Source organism: Portunus trituberculatus, chromosome 1 (assembly GCF_017591435.1).
Source record: "Portunus trituberculatus isolate SZX2019 chromosome 1, ASM1759143v1, whole genome shotgun sequence".
In the NCBI taxonomy this organism is placed as follows: domain Eukaryota; kingdom Metazoa; phylum Arthropoda; class Malacostraca; order Decapoda; family Portunidae; genus Portunus; species Portunus trituberculatus.
This window is the reverse complement of record NC_059255.1, coordinates 2,372,581-2,393,529: the sequence shown is the minus strand read 5'-3', so window position 1 is coordinate 2,393,529 and position 20,949 is coordinate 2,372,581. Positions and strand designations below refer to the sequence as shown.

General features: G+C 44.3%; 1 protein-coding gene across 2 annotated transcripts in view; it reads right to left on the bottom strand.

The window, feature by feature from the left end:
- Positions 1 to 546: 546 nt before the first annotated feature.
- The window catches only part of LOC123505337 (nose resistant to fluoxetine protein 6-like), a 36,628-nt gene continuing 16,225 nt past the window's right edge, over positions 547 to 20,949 (bottom strand). For both annotated transcript variants that reach the window (XM_045256578.1, XM_045256650.1), the window contains exons 3-17: positions 20,241 to 20,370; positions 18,625 to 18,850; positions 18,273 to 18,379; positions 17,736 to 17,827; positions 17,251 to 17,359; positions 15,357 to 15,441; positions 15,053 to 15,213; positions 11,553 to 11,721; positions 11,177 to 11,270; positions 10,456 to 10,561; positions 10,192 to 10,324; positions 9,572 to 9,767; positions 3,404 to 3,552; positions 3,184 to 3,292; positions 547 to 983 (exon numbers count right to left, since the gene is read on the bottom strand). In XM_045256578.1, the coding sequence (XP_045112513.1) occupies positions 796 to 983; positions 3,184 to 3,292; positions 3,404 to 3,552; positions 9,572 to 9,767; positions 10,192 to 10,324; positions 10,456 to 10,561; positions 11,177 to 11,270; positions 11,553 to 11,721; positions 15,053 to 15,213; positions 15,357 to 15,441; positions 17,251 to 17,359; positions 17,736 to 17,827; positions 18,273 to 18,379; positions 18,625 to 18,850; positions 20,241 to 20,370 (2,054 nt within the window). In that variant the 3' untranslated portion in view covers positions 547 to 795. The remainder of the gene's footprint in view (positions 984 to 3,183; positions 3,293 to 3,403; positions 3,553 to 9,571; positions 9,768 to 10,191; positions 10,325 to 10,455; positions 10,562 to 11,176; positions 11,271 to 11,552; positions 11,722 to 15,052; positions 15,214 to 15,356; positions 15,442 to 17,250; positions 17,360 to 17,735; positions 17,828 to 18,272; positions 18,380 to 18,624; positions 18,851 to 20,240; positions 20,371 to 20,949) is intronic.

Sequence of the window (20,949 nt, the reverse complement as noted above, 5' to 3'; positions counted from 1 at the left end):
GTGAATTTGTATTGTGTTAACAATTTGAAATTATAACCAGGGCCTTAATTCAGCTACCGCTACCGTTTATCAAAAATAAAGTTTCAAATTTTCTTTTAAAGTTTCATAATCTTTCTTCTTTTTCCTTCGCATAACGCCTTACAGGATATATTTATTGATAAATCCTGGAACATTTGCTACTATATCAAAGTAAATTACTGGATTAGTCCACAAAATATATGAAGCGGAAGACAAAGAGGTGACCATGTGTTTCTCCACCTTTTCCCAAATACTTGTAGCAATGTTGTGTCCCGCCACCATGCCTCCCACTCCCAGTCCCATCGCGCCACCAGCCCCCAGCCACCACACACTGGAACTCTTGACATTCTAAAGCCACAAAAACCAAGACACAAAGCTAATAGAGGAGATTTCTTATAGTACAGCTGATAGTGTTCTCTCTCTCTCTCTCTCTCTCTCTCTCTCTCTCTCTCTCTCTCTCTCTCTTTCTCTCTCGGATGAAAAAGATTATTAATCCTGCCTTAAAATTAGAAAATAAAAGTTACCATGTGATTTTAATACATTTTATTCTGCCTCGAGAAGCCCAGTGCGTTTGACTAGTAGCCTATCATTATCATCATTAGTAGTAGTAGTAATAGTAGTAATAGTAGTAATAGTAGCAGAAGTAATAGTAGTAATAGTAGTAGTAGTAGTAGTAGTAGTAGTAGTAGTAGTAGTAGTAGTAGTAGTAGTAGAAGCAGTAGTGGTAGTAGTAGTGGCACCTTTGGTGAGGCCTTCCTTTCCCTCCTGATCCACATCTCAGCTTGCTTTAGTCACTTCCTCTACAGTAAAGACGGGGTTAGAGAAACCCACTCCATTGGTGGTGGTGGTGGTGGTGGTGGTGGTGATGGTGGTGCCTGCCTCTGCGCTGTCACCATCGGGGTTGGCAGGCGGTGGTGGGGCAGCCTCTCCTTTACTAGGTGGTGCGGGCCGCGGTGTGTTGTGGTCTGTGGGCGGTGTGTGGTCACAGATACTTACAAAACAGCACCCATTAAAATGCGAGGGGACAAAAATAAATAAAATGGAATAGAAAAAAAATTAAAACCTCTTGACCAAAAAAATAACTCCTGTAAAAAAATCCACCAGGGCTGACCACCAACGTTACAAAGAAACTTTGCTCCTACAAATAATTCTAACACACACACACACACACACACACACACACACACACACACACACACACACACACACACACACACACGAGACAAACTCAACTATATTTTGTCCAAACATAAACGATGCACTAAGACAAACTTTACACTAAAAATACCTGTAATCAAACAAACATAATCAAAAGAAATCTTAAATATAATCGCGAGGCACTTTAATCATAGAAAAGAAAATAATAACAACAACTAATAATAATAATAATAATAAATAATAATAATAATAATAATTGGTACCTTGCAATAACGGACACTTCGTGGTGAGGGTTGTCTGTTGCTGCGAATTGTCCGTTACTGAGAGCGGTTTTTTCGCGAGACCTTTAAACACTCCTTTTTACTTTTTCGGTAGTTTATTCTCTTTTAATAACAAAAAATGATTTGATATTTAATCTGTCTTATTCATGTCGAAATAAGAGAGTTCATTATTGTTCAAGAAGTGTACAGCAATAAAATTTTGTCTTATCAGGAATAGATGAATTAAAGACAGCTTCTCTTGTTGTGAAATGGTCGATTCTCATGTGGTTCAGTGGTATCCTTAAACATTGACTGACAGCCTAAAGGAGCTTGCTGAGTTCACAAAGGAGGAGAGGAAGACGAGGGATGATCAAAGTCAGAGTAGACTACCTCCACACTATTGCCACCTCCCCATATATCACGGGCTTGCCTACTTTCTCTAACGCCGCTCCACCTCTTTACTCTCCGTCTCTTTCTTTCTTTTTCTCGACCCCCTGTTTTCTATATGCAAAATTGGTGTGTTTTCGAAAGTACTTCCAAAATGCCTCCAACTTTTGTTCCATATCGTTGTTAGTGAAAATTGAAACGTGTTCTCTAGAGCTAAGTGTTCCTCCATTCTATATTTGGCATCTTTTAGGAGAATGCGACCCTGCAGAATGCAGATACCTCGCAAGCTTGCACCTTATAGAATCTTGCTATAAAATATTGTCCTGCTACAAACTTGCCATTTGGCCATCCTCACAGCCATTCTAAGGCAGTAATCTGCAACATGAATAGAATAAGTACTTGAGAGAGAGAGAAAGATAGATAGATAGATAGATAGATAGATAGATAGATAGATAGATAGATAGATAGATAGAGAGAGAGAGAGAGAGAGAGAGAGAGAGAGAGAGAGAGAGAGAGAGAGAGAGAGAGAGAGAGAGAGAGAGAGAGAGAGAGAGAGAGAGAGAGAGAGAGAGAGAGAGATCAGGCGGCAGTGTTGTTGACTTAGCTTCCTGGCATGGAGCTAATGACACAATTTGCTCATGTTTCATCTAGAAGAAGAAAACTTAGCCTACTTCGTATTATATTACTCTGTCAAAAGAAGAAAAACGAAATTGTAGACTTCCAAAGACCAGTAAAAGAAGACAAAAAACAAGTGATTGGAGTGATTTTGTTTGTATTTGTTAGTTGCCTGCACTTTCGTCAATCACTCGTACCTCTCTCTCTCTCTCTCTCTCTCTCTCTCTCTCTCTCTCTCTCTCTCTCTCTCTCATAAGTGGAAGTGTCATTACCCTCGCTTGCCCAACAAAATTCAAATAGGAATGTATAACCAGCAATTCACTTCTACAGGGCACGGGTCCAACCAGCTCAGGACCCCATTATGAGTGTCACCCCAGTGGTCCCCACAGGGAAGCAGTCGCCACTCTCCACCTTATTACAAGTTTCGTAAATCGTAGACAAACAAAACGAGTTACAATGGTATCAAGTGTCACTTTATTGGCTTGTTTATCGTATCTTATGTGTATTCGTCCGCACGGCCACTTGGGAACAATGGATTTGTGAAATAAAACTGTCATCACGTTTCAAAAGAATGTGTTAATGTCTGACCAGTACGTTATTGAGCGAAATCAGTTACTGCAAGGTCCGTTATCACGAGGTACGAGTAGCACTGCATTACAAACTTAGTCATACCTAGTCTAAACATAAACAAAGACTCACGGGGCCTCAGCAACATTAGGTTAGGTTAGTTTAAACAAACACTTACTAGGCCTCAGCAGTATTCGCTCCAGGCCCACCACGGGGGACTCGGCCAGCAGGGACAGCAGCAGGGCCAGCGGCAGCGTCACCACCACCGCCCCCACCGTGGAGATGAGCTGAGGGGCAACAGTGACGCCAGGTGAGGCAACAGACAATAGTAATGAAGCATGAAACAGAAAAAATTCTTCAAAAATCTAGTCAGAGAGAGACGGAGAGAGCAGTGTTACCATGTTGAGGTGTGAGAAGTAGTATGCCCCGCCCTGGCTGGTGTTGCAGTGGATGATGTACTGCACAGGGAGGGCCAGCAGGTAGGTGGTGTAGGTGAGGCGACTGACAGGTTGCCACACCGGGTGAGAAAGGAACCCGTTCACCACACCTGTCACAAACGGTGGGTAAAACTAATCAACAACAGGAAAACACAACTAATCAAGTCAGACGAGTAGAGGAGGACGAGGAATGGAAACAAGACTCATCACCAACTTACAACTACATGACCTCTAAGTCTTAGTGACAGGTGGTGAATCGGCCTGTGCAGCTGTCATGACTGACAGCATCTTGGCCACGCGGAACGCTTTACACAGGCACATGAACAAGCAAAGCCTAACAATACAGTACTGCAAACACCAATAATACAAATTAACAAAGGGTAGTAGAATGAACTGCACAAGCACAGAAGTGACAGTGTGGCTGTGATAGGCACTTCTTGAGTGATATGGAGTACTGTTGTGATCAAACAATTAGGTAAGAGCAGGAGAACCACACCACAAAGCCACTGACGCGCCCAGCCACAGTACAACTAGTGATGTGCATGGTGGAGTGTGGGAACTGCAAGAAGCGTGGCGTGTGGCGATGTGTTTATCCACCACACATTATCACATGTTTAATTATCATTGTTATTATTTCGGGTATACCACATTCATATATATATATATATATATATATATATATATATATATATATATATATATATATATATATATATATATATATATATATATATATATTCATTCATCTACTCTGCATACTTATATATTGTATATCTAGTATTTTTACATGCACCAGCGGTCTCTGCTCTGCGCGCTTATTTGTTTATCGCCACCTGCTGGGGTCAGGTCAACTTAGTCTGGAGGTGACGGTCGCCGGGTTGTAACCTTTCTTAGACCTCGAAATCCTATGCATAGACACCAAAATTATGATTTTACGACATCCAGGAATAAAATTATGATATTATTTCACTTTGTAAAGATCGGATTATGTAAATCTTATAAAATAGCCAAAGTTTGTCCTAGAATATTGAGTGTGGTCTCATTTTAAAGCTAATGAAATGCTGTAAATTGTTCATAAAGGCAATATCTTTTATATCTGTGACTGTTTTTTAGTGACCGTAAAGTAAATTTTATCTTCCACAAAAATTTTACCATTTGCGTAAGAAAACACGCGATTATGATAATTTGGGTTTAATTTACAATAGATTGAATGTCATATTCTGATTCCTCATGTTTTAAAACATATAAAACCATGATGCATATATGCTCAAATGTTATTTAGTTATGTAGGTAAGGCCATCTATGATTACATATGATGTGAGAATTTTAGCAGAGCATATGCTAGAAAATGGAAGAAAATGGGTATTGCATCCCAACTTTTTTTTTCGGGAAACATATCAAAAGTGATTCTTAGGATATCTCTGAAGAAGATGAAACCATCCAGGATGGATCCTGGGGGGGTGGGTGCACGCAACCCCCTCCCTAGATCCCGGACTAAATGTCGTTAAAGAAAGAACAAGGAGGGCCACTGTCAAACCCAAAGAAGGTGGAAAAATGGTGTAAAAACGAGGAAAAGCTAAGACGTGGCTGTGGTCGGAATCCGTGGCCTAAGAGTCCTGTGGATTGATTGATTGACTTTGATGTAGGCGCCGCAACAGCCAAGGTCATTTGGCGCCGCAACAAAATTCTAAATAGGACGAAATAGGTTGAAAAGAAAATTTTTTAAATAATTAAAAGCAATTAAAAACAATACAATTAAAATTAGCTAAAAAACTAAATACGATAAAACCAAATAAAACATCAAAACATGTATAATAAAAAAAATAAAATTCTAAAATTCGCAAATAGGGGAGAAGACCAGCCTCTCCCAAAAAAAAAAAAAACATCATGGCTGGTCCAAGGACCTCAGATAGGTGATAGACACCGCTATCTCCATCGCGGCACCGATAGAGGTAGCGGTGTCTTAGGTCAATCAAGGTAGGGCACTCCACTAGTAGGTGCCGCACCGTAAGCAGCACCAGGCAGTCATCACAGTAAGGTTGAGGGTCCCTGGTCAACAGGTACTTTTGTGCACAGCGGTCCCTGACATGGGTGTATGTCCAGTGAGGGATAGAGGAAGTAGTGATCTCTCCCATTTTCGAGGTGGCGACCGCCGTTAGCCACCTCCTCTACCAAATTGCAGCAACCGTCAAACGAATAAAATGAAATACATCTCGAAACGGAACAGGGGCAGGAGAGGGAGTGCGACTTGTTGCCTCCTTAGCCAGGCGATCTGCGTGTTCATTTCCGGGAACACCTACGTGACCAGGGACCCAACAGAACCCAACACGATATCCTCTTTTGGTAAACAGATATAGCCACTCCAAGGCTGATAAAACCAATGGGTTAAGAGAGATAGTGGAAGAGAGAGCAGTAAGAACATTGCGACAGTCACTAAAAATTATAAAAGATGAAACCTGGGGAGTAGAAATGATCTGTAAAGCAAGGACTATGGCAGACAGCTCCGCAGTAAAGACGGATGCCACTGAAGGAAGGCTACCACACCGATAAAAAGAGGGGAAAACCACACTAAACCCAACGCCTGCGTCGGATTTGGAACCATCACTAAAAACAGGGATGTCATCAGAATGGGTAGAAAAGTGTTCTAAAACCCGTGTGTGGGACAGAGCTGGTGGAAAATCCTTCTTACCATCCATGGTAGGAGGGCATAATGAGACAACAGGAAGCTGCCAATAACCAACTCGTGGGAGCCAGAAAGAGTAGACAGGAGTGGGGTCGATAAATAAGTCCGCCATGAGAATTGCAACTCGAAGGCCAAAAGGTTTAGGGAGACTAGGTCGAGTGACATATATATGCCTGCGAGCACGAGTCCCGCAATAATGACAGACAAGGGACAGAATCAGGAAGACGATGGGTGCGAAACCAACACCGGAGCATCGAAGACTGGCGCCGGAGGTCGAGCGGCCAGAAACCAGCATCCACTAGTAGGCTAGGTATTGGAGATGTCCGAAATGCACCCGTAGCCAAGCGGACCCAAGCATGATGCACGGAGTCAACCGACGAGAAGACACCGGGAGTTGAGATGTGCTGGGTCGTTGGACCGCAGCCTTTCGCCCTACTGGTGAGTGATGTGAATTATCACCATTCCTACCGGTCACCGGAGGACGAGGGTCAGGCTGCACTGCACTTTTCGCTACAGTGGGTCCACGAGGGGCGGCTGTAATAATATCATCGGTCATCTCCATGCTAAGACCATCTTCACATGAAGCCCGATCTGAGACAGAGGGTGTCTCAGAAGGCTGAACAGAAACCGTTGGTGCCACCATTGCAGAGCGGTTCCTGGAGGACTCGCGGTCATGTGCACCAGGGGAAATCTTAGATTGCTTTGGCTGAGCTAAATCTATCGACTCCGCAGAGCCGCGGTGCCGCTTGGTCAGCCCCTTCGGAGGCTTAGGTGATACAGGATGAACATGTACATCCACAACTTGGGTCACGTTGGTCAAGGCAGGAGGATTCCCATCGCATCTTTCAGATGACTCAACTGAGTCATCAGGCAAAAGGGCAAACCTGTTAGCTAAACGAACGGCAGAACCACCACCCACAAGAAAGTGAGAGGTAGTAGATGTCTTCGGACCTGCAGACTCAGCTGATGAGTTCATGGCGAGCACTACCAAGGCTAATGAACTAACTATTAGCGAGCTGTAGAATATCCTGTTCCAGGTAATACCTCGGGCATTGCCTGGAACGTACCTGGTGAGCATCACGGCAATGGAAACAATAAACAGCAGTATTACAATGCTCCTCAGAATGTGAGTCTAATGCTGAGCAATTACCACATCGAGAAGCTTCCTTGCAGGAGCTTTTGCCATGACCGTAGCCGTAGCACGAGAAACACTGAAGAGGGCGGGAAATAAAACGCCTCACCCTAAGATTGATGGGACCGATATGAACACGGTCTGGAAGGGTGGAACCAAAGAAGGTGAGAAGGACCATGTTGGAGGAATTCCTCATCTTAGTCACCTTTTGGACTGAGCTAGGACACATAGCCAGTATTTCCTCCTCAGGAAATTCATAAAGATCCTGACTGTGCACACAACCTTTGCTATAATTAAAAATGGGATGGGCCTTTACGGTTTCAAACATACTGTAATTAGGGCATGGGAGATGTTGCAACATCTTCGCCTAAGTAATATCTTTAGCTCGCACGAGCACCCCCTAACCGTACTTCTTGAGATTTGCCTCAGGAATCGTGCCGATCTCTTTGGCAAGGTACCGGGAGGCATGGGTGAAATTCCCACGCCCATTTCTGTAGTATGCCACAAACCAACATGGAGGTGGGATCTGGCAGACTTCTGGAACTGAATTCTCTAGATAGTTGGGATATAATCCATGTCACTGTCTGAAACATCATGTGATTGGAGAAGTTCAGTTTTAAAGCCAGAGCCGGCAAGGGGCAGAGATGCTACATGTTCAAAAGCCAAACGGGCTTCATCACATGACAGAAACGTCACATAGCAGCGGTTAGATGGAAAGTCCTTATCATAAACAAGTCGGATGCGAAGAACCGTGCCTTGAGAAGGGAGTGCAAGGCGTGATAAGAAAAAGATGGGTTAACATTTACCATCAAAAGGGAGTCAAATGCAGCAGAAATGCATCCCTCAGAAGAACTCCCAGAACAGGAGACTGCTGTGGGAGGCCCTTGTGGAGGGGAATCCTCCTCCCTACTCAGACCTGAAGATGACGTCTCGCGGGCCAGGTCAGCCACCTCACGAGAACCTGATAATTTTTGTGTTTTCCCATAAGCATACAGTAACACAAAAGATTAGCTCCAGGGGCAAGGGAAACCACCTACTGGGACTACAATGGGAGCGCTGGCTGCCGTGGACGGGGTACCTCGTCCCCATGCGGACCAGTCGCTTTAAAAAAAGGCCCCACATAATACGAATGTTTGTCCATGACAGAGCTGAGACCCCCTCCCAAAGCATCCCAGCCTGGACACCCAACCATCCAGCACAGGACGCCCCCTATTAGGTGATCCCTCTATCAGGTGGCTCCGCTGGTCCACTGGCAGCTTACGTAGGATTCATTTAGTCTGGCCCCTCACTGGCGACCTTACTAGCATAGGTAGCCCTCTCCCCCTCGGAAGTGCGGAGCAGGGGCCTAAGCCCACTCTAGTCTAGCTCGCATGGTCACAAGGGCATGCAAGCCCCCCCCCCCCCCCCCCCACCACGACAAGGCGGTTCCCATCTGGGGCGGGGTAGAGTCCTGTGGAGCCGCTGAAGGACCCTGCCTCTTCATCAAAACACTTCATTGTTACATGAAAGGCCTCTCGGAATAAGGATTGAGCTCCCCACTCCCTGCGATGGGAACAATATTCCCCTTTCTTTTGGAGGAGGACCTGGTGTTTGGCATCTCTCTCTATCAGGCCAAGAGACCAGCCAACACACTTGTCACAGCGATTATCCACAGAACAAATACCATGATGGCAAGCAATGCACACAGAATGGAGGTTGTGGGAGAAGCTACCAATGAACTTTTTACAGCCAGGGAACACCTCCTCGGAGCCCTACCACCTACCTGGTGGTAGATGGTCTAAAGATGAGGTGAGCAAAGATGGCAGCAGGTGACCTGCATCACATCAAGAACCAACATGTAAACATAACACCTGGTCTTGTGCAGCAGGTCCCAATTCCCCAACCTCTTCTGGAGGAGCGTCTCCATATTCCGTCAACAATCTGTACAGAAGACTTAGCACAAAGAAGTAATCAAACTGGGAAACAAACTCCGAGAAAGGCGATGTGAACGTCGTGAGCCTGGATAACAAAATGGGAACGAAGGTTATGGTGTGCGGGTGATGTGGAGTCGCACTGCCATCTAGCTGGAAGTAATCACAATCATTTGTCTTACTCCAGGCTGGGTTAATTTCTCGAGAGCATTATATACTTTATTAAAAGAAGCAGACTGTGTGAAACAAGTAAAGTGTTGTGTGTTTTACGATTAAGTGAATTTAGAGCCAATTTAATTCACACCATTTCTCATTCACTTCAGCACATAAATGTACTATTCTCACATTTTCTTGTAACTAATAGAAATTTGTCACTCACATATACATTAGCTTCCTCCACTTACCTCCATAACCATTGTGACAGGCAAACACCACCCACGCCAGCACCGCACCCCATGCCAGCCGATGCCCGCCGCCATACACCACCTGCGTCATCACTTCATATGGCATGGGCACCACCACCCTGTTGTAGCTGAACATGCCAAACACCACCAGCAGCCCCGTGATAGTAGCCACCGTCCAACCTACACAAACTGTCAGCTGTGGAGTCGGGATAGGTTTGGTTGGGTTAGGTCAGGTTAGATTGTGTTAGATTGAGTTAGAACGGAATGCGTTGTGGTCAGTTGGATTGGGATGGGATAGGCTGGATTGGGCTGGGCTGGGCTGCGTTGAGTTGGGTTGGGTTGATTTGGTTTGGTTTGGTTTGGTTTAGGCTTAGTTGGGTTAAGTAATGTTTAGTTGAACTAAGAATATACACATTAATTTCTTAATAAAATAAAGCAAAACTCACCACATGTGTATAGAGTACTTTTTTTTATTTAGAATCTTATGAACTATTGCATCCTAAGATATAAACCTTAATCTACTAGGCATCCTGTATACTAGGCTATCAATCCCACACTGTGCACCCTTAAAAAAAAGCAAAACACATGCATGCACGCACGAGCACACACACACCACTCACAGCATTCATCTTGTATTTGGTGTTGCCTTGTTTGTAGAAGATGTAGCCCAGCCACACACCAGCCAACCACGGGCTAGCGCGTGTCCAGGGCATGGGATAAATCTTATTGGTGTATCCATCAGTCTTTTCCGGCCTGCATGAAACAGAGGAAGTGACAACTTGCTCCTCTAAAAGTAATAACAGTCTATTTTGTTGTGATCTATTCCTGTGAGATTATTCCCTGCTCTTCACCCGCAAAATACTTAAATACACATACGCACTTACATGACTAGAGGATTATTGACATATGTAGGAGGAAGGTCGTAGTGGTAAATAATTGCAGCAGGAACGATGGCAGACAAAGCAGTCACCAGGAACAGCCAAGCCTTTCCTGTGGACCATAAAGTAACATCAGAACACAACTCAAACCATTAGGCCTACACATAGCAGTCCCATGCATGGGTATTTTAACTTGTCACCCTTCCTCATGCAAACATCTGTCTAATTATTATTACTCTAATACTTCAACGGGTCCCTATTGGCACACCAGTTAAAACCTGATCACTGAGTCTGTTTCATTCATCCACCACTCTATTTTATAACTAATTCCTTTCAATCTCTTCTTCAAACCTAACTTTCCCCGTGCATTCATACACAAGTTATTCTTAGTCCCTTCAGCCTCTGCTGGAAAAGAGCAACAGCAGCAGCAGCAGCAGCAGTAGCAGTAGTAGTAGAAGTAGTAGCAGTATTATGTTTATTATCTATATACCAAACTGACAATCCCACACAGGGTGACCTAGACAAAGCACTACACACTCACATACACACCATTCACTGTTTTAGCCCTACTAGCTCTTGATGGAAAGGGACAGTCTCACAAACTACCCAACTACATCCCAGGAGCTCTCTATCACAATTCACTCCACTACACCAAGCCTTACTTTGTATCACACTTGCTAAAATCCACACCAGCGTCACAGCACAACAGCAGGAGTGAGGCACTCACCGAAACTTTTGGTGAAGTAGAGAGGGAGGATGATAAGTGGAGCCACCAAGTACAGCTGCATGTCAGCCCCCAGGTACCACGCCTGCCCCACACACTGCCAAAAAAACAACTTTAGTAGTAGTCAACACTCACAAAACTCACTACTACTACTGTGCTATGCAGCGCACTAAAAAACTTAAATAATTGCGGATTTTCTATTTCCTGTGTCTGAAATAAAGAACTCCATGTTAGGTTGTCTTCAGTCTCTGTCTCTCTCTTCCCACTCTTGATCTCAATGTAGACTCTTTTCCCCATCATCAACCAGACAAGTGCTTCACCCACCACCACCACCACCACCACCACCACCACAACCATCACCTCACATCCCACCACTCACGACAGCACTATCGAAGTAGAAGTTGTCCAGGAAGAACACGTCCCTCCACCAGTACTGTTGACATGTCGGGTAGAAGAAGGAGCTCCATACAGACTGAATGGGTCCAGTCACCACGAACCGCATCACAGTGGCATACAAACCCACCGTCAGGCCAATGGGGGGCACCAGCCTGTAGGGAGGAGTTGGAGAAAATGGTATGGTATTGATAATTTTTTCTCTCTTGATTTTATGCAAGAAGAGAAATCTGGCCAAGAACTTTGATACTAATTCTCGAACAGGTCTTAGAGAGTTAGCTTAAAGATACGGTGACGTGGAGCCATCGCACAGGTGGCGAAGGCTGCACCAGCGCCAGGAACAGCTGTAACCACCCAAGAGAATGAAAGGATCTGGATAAAAAAAAGAAGGACAGATACAAAAACAGTAAATTGTTGTTACTTCTCTCTCTGCCTCTACCCAGACCTGAGCAGATTATTGAGGATCTTTGCCCCTCACCATCTACCCAGGAAAGTCATCAGAATATTGCCACAACCGACTAGACTTTACTTAGACGCGTCTCTGCTCCTCCCCAAGACTCCAGACAACGACACCGCTTTTTTTTTCACCCCCTGACCATGGAACGCGCCCTTATTCCTACTTTTATGCCACCCTGCTGAGTGAAAGCTTCATGGGCTTCATGGACCCTGGTGAGGAGCGCACTCACGCAATCATTATACATGGTGTGTCGACCCACATTAATGTTAACTTTATTGAGGTACCAGGTAGCGTTCATGGGCTCAAGAGGAGGATGGTGGATCAGAAGCTAAGATCTCAACTGTTGGGTGTGACTAATAAGGTGGCCCGTGAAGCGCATCTCTTGGGCCTTGGACGTCGGCGTATGAAACGGTACATGCCAGTGCGGGACCTACGTCGCCACTGCAGTCGCTGGGGACACAAGGAGTGGCGTTGCCAGTCCTCTTTGATCTAGTCCAGGCACTGCACTTATGAAATACCGCGGCATTTCATAAGTAATTCACTATCACTCAGTGCCACGGAATCGAGGTTATCCTCATGGCATGAGCGTATATAAATACTAAGATATGATATCCATTATAACAGGCAATAAAGGAGTGGAAACAAATGTCGTGATGAAAGCAACACGCAAGCTAAAAGGGTCACAAGAAGAAGAAGAAGAAGAAGAAGAAGAAGAAGAAGAAGAAGAAGAAGCGGCCGAGTCGCCGCAAGTCTCCGCTTCGTCTGTGGGCGATCTCATCTCTGCTTTATTTTTTGGTATTTCATGTAAGATTTCACTTTATGCATTATAAAACAATCCTTTCTTGGGGGCAAGTTTTGTAAAAAAGTAATAGAAATGTTTTGTGAACATAGATGCATATAATTATAAGACAGTAACACCCCAGCAACCTGAGAGCAATCTGAGAGCAACCTCGTTACCGTCCCTCCAAGCGTTCATGGATGCCATTTCGCGGCAGGAGGTTGCTCAGACGTTGTTTAAGTTTCTTGGATCCAGCTCCCGCTCTTCTCGTGCCTCATTTGCAGTCTGCCAGCACTGAGTACAGACGAAATCTCTTCCATCTGCCTATAATTCACCAAGATGACCCCAAAACGTCCTTCATCATCTTCTGCATGTGGGGTTATTTTTGATAAGTGGATTTTTGATAAAGTGGACAAGCTCAGAGGAAGATGGTGACTGACTGTGATGTGAGTGGTGAAGGCAGTGATGCAGTGAGTGTTGTGTTTACATGTTCTTTGTTTTGTTGTTTTCTCTTATTATTTTTTGCTTTCTCTTATTATTTCTTGCTTTTTCCTTTACTTTATATACACTTCAAGTATTTAGAATGCTAAATAATAAAAACATGTTAATTTAGCCCCCCAAAAATAGAGTATTTTGTACGAATTTTTTTGGACCACATCCCACATCCCCCATATTATCTATTGTTTCTTATGAGAATTACTTGTTTGTTTTACCTGTACAGTTCTTGAGGTGGCAAGTTGCTCTCCATGACCAGAATACATTGAGAGCCTTTCAACATGACTACTTTGTCAATACTTAAGTTATGATTTATATATGCACATTTATTCTTATTACTATCAAATTTAAAGTAAATAAAAAGCATTATAAATATAAAATCAAATACAAAACTGAGTAATATTAAGGGAGAGGGCGTCAGTGGGATTCAAGTTTGCAAAAAAAAAAAAAAAGTAGCTAAATGCCTTGTCATGTACTTAGTGACAAGTGCAGATGTAGCCGAGGACTGTATTAATGTTGTTATGTCACTGCTCTAACCCGTTTGAAACCCTCAGCGTGTTAGTGTTGATATTCAATCAATGCATCAGTCCATGAGGGACTGATTCCCTCACGTGCTGCAAGACATGTTCATGATTAAATTATCCAAGTATCCCCACGTTCAGGCTTTTCATGTTTATTGCGGGTTCAGTCAATGGTAGCAGGTCCAGATGTTGGCTGTTCATCTGCGATTACATTTGTGCCAGTCTGGCACTAAGGTTTCCAGGCCGCCCCTGCACACATGTCCTCCACTAGGGCAGAACTGTATACTGTTCAGGAGGCACTCCATATTGTGGCGCCTCTCCATAAGGGCGTTTACTTCTTTGTTGACAGTCAGGCTGCACTGTATACTTTCCCATCTACCTCCCTCTTGATCTTATCCACGCCCCAGAAGGTGATGACGCCACGGTCCATTCCACCTGGATACCCTCATGTGGGTACCCTACTTAATGAATAGGCAGACCCCCTTGCCCAATGTGCCCTTCAAGACGACACAGTGGACCCTGGCATCGAGTGCACTCGGATTTTGTTGAGAGTAGCATTAAGGACTTTGTGCATAGTAGCATTAGAGATCAGTTGGAGCTTTGTTGCCACAAGGGCAGTGGCAGTAGTAGTATTTACTATGTATGTATCTCCCAGAGCTGTACTTACACCTATGGGAGACACTGCATCACACGACAGGGTGCAGTGAAGCTCAGATTAGGCTATAAATACTTTAGGGAAGATTGTGCTTCTCCCAGTGTGTGCTGTGTGCTGTGTGCTGCACCAAGGGGACACACTGTACTTCATTATGTCACGGAATGTCCTCTCAATGCTAAATTCAGGCCACAAATTCATCATAACTTGTATACTCTCATTGATCATCTCTTGGACCCAGCCACTCTCAGGGATATATTCAAGGAATATATCCTACGTTTGCTCCCAGACTGTTGATGTTTATGCAATAAGGTGTGCAACATCTGCATTTATTTCTTCATTTATATTCTTGAAATGTATACCATCTAATTATATATTATTGATACTCTATCCTAAAGTCTTAGTCCAGGGGGGGGAGTGGCAAGGTCCATCCTCCTCCTTTGTTGTATTTCATTATTTAATGCAACAATAAATCTATCAATAAATCAATCAACCTATCATCTCACACAAACATTCCTCTCTCTCTCTCTCTCTCTCTCTCTCTCTCTCTCTCTCTCTCTCTCTCTCTCTCTCTCTCTCTTACCGCATGAATCTGTGCACATAGAAGAGAGGCAGATTGAAGGTGTTGGTCCTCTTGGACTGCCTCAATAAGCTGTAGGTGACGAGCAGCCCACTTAGGAAAAAGAAAGTGTCCACACTGGGGTAGCCGTTCATAATTGCCTGGCCCAGGATGTTCTTGAAGCTCTGTCAGGGATGTGATGGTAGTTGTGGTGAATGGAGGAAGAGGAAGAGGAGAAAGAGATGGAGATAGCAACAGCAAAGGAAAGAAGAAAAAGACACTCGATGGTTATTTAAATTCCAAACCAATTAACACACGCACGTCTTACCATAATAAAGGTTATAATATTAGCCATGTTGATAAGAGGCGTCATCTGCTGGTGGCACCAAATCACCCACACCATCGAAAGCGTTCTGAAAGAGGAAAGAAAAATTCAACATGCCCTAGTGAGAGTTCCTGGAGCTTTCAAGGGTGGTTTCATGACCCCACTGATAGTTAAACAGGCTCCTGTGTTATGGTTTGCTCTTGTGGAAAATAGTAGTAGTAGTAGTAGTAGTAGTAGTAGTAGTAGTAGAGGATTATCATATAACAACTATCAAAATTCCAGACATCTTCACTAACACCTGATGTAACATTGGAAAACATGTAAATAAAAAAGAAAAACTCATATTATTTATCTTTGCTGCTGCAACAAGGTCACAAAGCCACAAACAAGCAAACAGTAATCCAAACTGATGCATATATCATCGCAGGGTAAAGAGAAAAGCCTGGCAAATAATGTGAGGCGCGTTATGTGATGAAGGGAAGGCTGGGACCATCGACTTCGTACAAGGCCCATACACATTGTGACGTTAGTCACAACGTGTCACACTAAAACAGCTTCCACATAGTAAACCCTTCCCATTTCTTCTCTCCCACCATTTCAACCTACAGAAATGCGACATTTTTCAGTCATTCTTGGGAGCTGCAGTTCAGAACATTTGAGGACTTTAAAAAAGATTCCCTGACACAGATTTCGACACGTGAATTCTGGACATGTCCGGGAAATTCCGTACGTAAACAACCCTATAGTAGTAGTAATATTGGTAGTGGTAGTGATAGTAGTAGTGGTGGTGGTGGTGGTGGTATTTCTATACAGTGCTCGTCACGGCATTAAGCTGAGTAATCGCCCCGGCATAATGGCCTATCATAGAAAGGGGATCTTTTTTCAGCACGGCATTAGGCTGGGTACCAGGAGTTGGCAGGACCTCACTGCCAACCAAACAAACATCACAGTACCACCTCCTGTCGTGGTGAGAGGATGTGCTGGCGCTAATGTGCCGTTGTTCTCTGATTAGCGCCATCTTTTGTCTGTGTTTCCTTCTGTTTCTGGACTGTACCTTGGTTAATATGGGTTAAAGAAAGTCGTTAATGCCTGTAACTGTAGCTTAGATAATTGGGCTTTACAAAGCTAGGCTCCAGACAGATGAAATAGAGGCGAATGTTGGTGTGAGTGAACGATCTGTGAGAAACTGGTTGAAGCGTTTCAAAGACGACGATGTCAAGTCACCGTCTGGTAAACCTCGGCGTGGTCCCTTATAGAAGACATCTGTACGTACTTTAACTGTGCTGAAAAATATATTATCTAGCTGCCTTTTGAGCTCAGTTAAAATACGTACAGATGTCTTCTTTGAGGGAGCAGGCCTAGGTATAGCAGACAATAACTTGACACCATCGTCGTCCTTGAAATGCTTCAACCAGTTTCTCAGAGATCATTCACTCACACCAACATTGCCACGATTTCGCTTGTCTGGAGCCCTGCTTTGTAAAGCCCTACGATCTGAGGCATTAGTGACTTCCTTTTACCTATATCCACCAAGTTATAGCCCAGAAACAGAGAGAAACACAGACAAAAGATGGCTCTAATGAGAGAACGCAACACTTCCTCTCACCATGACAGCCACCGGGGCAAGGAGGCGGTACTGTGCTGTGCATTGGAAGGCAGTGAGGTCCTGCTAAATGCTGATACCCAGCGTAAAGCCGTGACGAAAAATGACCCCACTCTATGATAGGCATTGTTCTTCGTCATGGCATTATGTCTGGGCTCTCATCCGACATTATACCGTGACGAGTACTGTAAGTATTTTCCTTTATACTGAGTCCCTGGTAGAAGAGAGGACAAACACAGACACAGGTAGAGTAGGGCGCACTAGTGACAACAAACACAGCAGCCAGTTAGTCACCTCATTGCATGCAGGCAGGTGATATTTCCCGGACTAGCCTTGGGATTCACCTGGAGTATCTTGGCCAAGTTGGTGTAGGCGGAGAATACCAGCAGGTAACGAAGCACACCTGTGGGCCAGTGCACCAGGTGAGAGTGATGAAAAGGTAACAAAGGTGAGGAGACCAACGTCTCATATTATTAAAGCCTCTGCTCTCCCCGCTATGACTATCTTTCAAAGACAAACACACACACACACACACACACACACACACACACACACACACACACACACACACACACACTGTGTTGGATGCCAGATTGGCATAGGTTTGAAGCCCACCAGAGACTGGTCATCACTGGGATTTTTCAGCTAACAAGTTTGGTAGTTAGCGCCCCCCCCCCCTTATCCGGGGGATACGGTGTGTTGTGTTTGGTGTGTGACGTGACAGTCTTACCCACAGCTGCCCTGAACAAAGGATGACAGAAGCAGGGAGCAGAGTGTACCTTTGGCCAGGTGTTGGCTGTCGGTGTAGTGCAGATAGATGTCCACCACTGAGGAACAGACCACCAGACCAAGCAGGAAGCTCACCAGAGACCTGAGGGAATCAATATATCTTCTTCTATGAAACACTTAAATACTTCATGTAGATATTCTCATACTGAATCCTCTCAAATGCACATACAAGTTTTTCTTTACTTGTCAAAAACTTCATACTAGATCTAGACATTTTTATCATAACTCTTTCATTATTGCACAATTATATTTCTTTCAATCACAAAAAAATTTACTTTAGGCATGTGTTGTGCTACTCACTTAAAATACATTTAGACTGTGTGTGATGAGGTGTTGTGTGTGTGACACAGACAGAAACAAAGACAGACAGACACACAGACACACGGAAAGGTCGTAACCTCGCTTTTCCAGTGTGTGAAGTGTAAGTGGTCTCAGTCCTACCCGACGATAAGTCTATGAGCTCTGAACTCGCTCCATAATGGGGAAGGCTGGCTGGGTGACCAGCAAGCAACCGTGAATAAACTCACATAAAGCCAACATCGCCGTCTGTGAACTCCACTCGTTCATCCTGTACAGAACATACCACCACAGAAGGGAAGACTCCATGTGGCAAGAACGCTTGCAACAGGCTGTTCTGTTGGAGAGAGAGACAGACAGAGAGAGAGAGAGAGAGAGAGAGAGAGAGAGAGAGAGAGAGAGAGAGAGAGAGAGAGAGAGAGAGAGAGAGAGAGAGAGAGAGAGAGAGAGAGAGAGAGAGAGAGAGAGAGAGCAAATACAATAGTAATGTATGAGCCACATTATATTCTTTATTCTATCTACACTTCATAACAACCTAACCTAACCTATCCTAATCTAACTAACATCCCTAAGCCACCTCACCTGCAGCTCCTCCTTGGTGCACACATCCGGCATGCACGTGTCGTACTGCACATTTCCGAATGGCACTGCTAAGGGCATCACACCCATGCGAGGCTCCCGTGCCAGGCTCCCCAGCAGTGCCGGGTCCGGCTTACCAACATGGCGGCGGAGGAAGGCAAGGTACTCAGCGGCAGGGTCTGTGTCCGGCACTGTACTCTCTCCCTCCCTGGTGCTGGTGGTAACTCTTCTGTTTGGGGTATGTTTGCTTGTTAGGTTAGGTTCTGGGGTAATGGGAAGGTATGGTTAAGAAGGACTGGGTTCTTAAATACGGTACTAGGTAGTGGTGGCTGTATCATAAGAATAAGTAGTAGAAGTAGTAGTAGTAGTAGTAGTAGTAGTAGTAGTAGTAGTAGTAGTAGTAGTAGTAGTAGTAGTAGTAGTAGTAGCAGCAGCACAGCCGCAGCACTAGTAGTAGTCGTAGTAGTTGTATATAACAAAAACTCTGGCAACCTTCCCTGTTAAAAATGAAAGCTGTAAAGGACATGTTTCATCCAGCAACAGACATCATAGAAGTATTCTAAGACAACGTTGATCCTCACATGACCCAAAGTTCGCTACCAACCCATGAAAGCCTTACCCATCAAGGTAATCATGACTGCAACATCAAATGACAAGCTGGACCTCCTGACTTAACTCTTGAAATAAGTAATAAGATTCCTCAAAACTTTCCGAAACACATTACACTGGTGACTGACAACATCCATTATCCTCAACACATGAACAAACAAACTATTACGGCTTACCAAGGTAAAACATTGATATATCAAATTCTGACCTGCCTAATGTTTCTGTTTCAAGCTGTACTTTTCAATGTGGATAAGCAGCATGGATCTAAATTCAGGAGCCGAGTTTGGAAGTAATGAATGAAAATGATACTGTTATCCATAAATACCTGGAAAAAGTAATTTCATTGCCTTATGCATCAGCAGGACATAGAAGAGGCATTTCTGAAGTTTCATAGAATAAACAAACAGTATCAGTCACTTTTAAATCTCGTGGATTACATCAGACACACATGGATTATTCCAATACCAGGCCTTGGAAATCACTGTAGGCATTAGCTGAACCAACTGCTGCAACAACACACCCTACAACACACCACATTACCACAAACCCTGCAACACGCCACATTACCACAAACCCTACAACACACCACATTACCACAAACCCTACAACACACCACATTACCACAAACCCTGCAACACACCACATTACCACAAACCCTGCAACACACCACATTACCACAAACCCTGCAACACACCACATTACCACAAACCCTGCAACACACCACATTACCACAAACCCTACAACACACCACATTACCACAAACCCTACAACACACCACATTACCACAAACCCTACAACACACATTACCACAAACCCTGCAACACACCACATTACCACAAACCCTGCAACACACCACATTACCACAAACCCTGCAACACACCACATTACCACAAACCCTACAACACACCACATTACCCCTGCAACACACCACATTACCACAAACCCTACAACACATTACCACAAACCCTACAACACACCACATTACCACAACACAACTCAAAAACCCTTACGTATATATCCTGCAGTGTTTGCCCTTAATTCTTCCACCGGGAGAGGCGGCGGTCACACACTCGTCATAGAAGCCATTGAATGGGTTGAAAAAGTACTGTCCGTCCGTTGTCTTTCCCCACGAATCAATCACTGCAATGCATTTTTTTTTGTTTTAAGGTTTTGTAAGAGAATGAAAGCTACTGGTGTGTGTGTGTGTGTGTGTGTGTGTGTGTGTGTGTGTGTGTGTGTGTGTGTGTGTGTCACTGTTTGATCTGCTGCAGTCTCTGACGAGACAGCCAGACGTTACCCTACGGAACGAGCTCAGAGCTCATTATTTCCGATCTTCGGATAGGCCTGAGACCAGGCACACACCACACACCGGGACAACAAGGTCACAACTCCTCGATTTACATCCCGTAGCTACTCACTGCTAGGTGAACACCGGCTACACGTGAAAGGAAGCACACCCAAATATCTCCACCCGGCCGGGGAATCGAACCCCGGTCCTCTGGCTTGTGAAGCCAGCGCTCTAACCACTGAGCTACCGTGTGTGTGTGTGTGTGTGTGTGTGTGTGTGTAAGTGAGGAGCATACTTCTTGCATTCTCTCGCAACATTTCTGTCCACCTCTTTAATTAATGCAGGCTATCAAGTATACATACAGGGATTCCATGATTTATGTGTGTTTAGAATATATGATTTTGGAATAACAGGAGGCAAAAAAAAAAGTT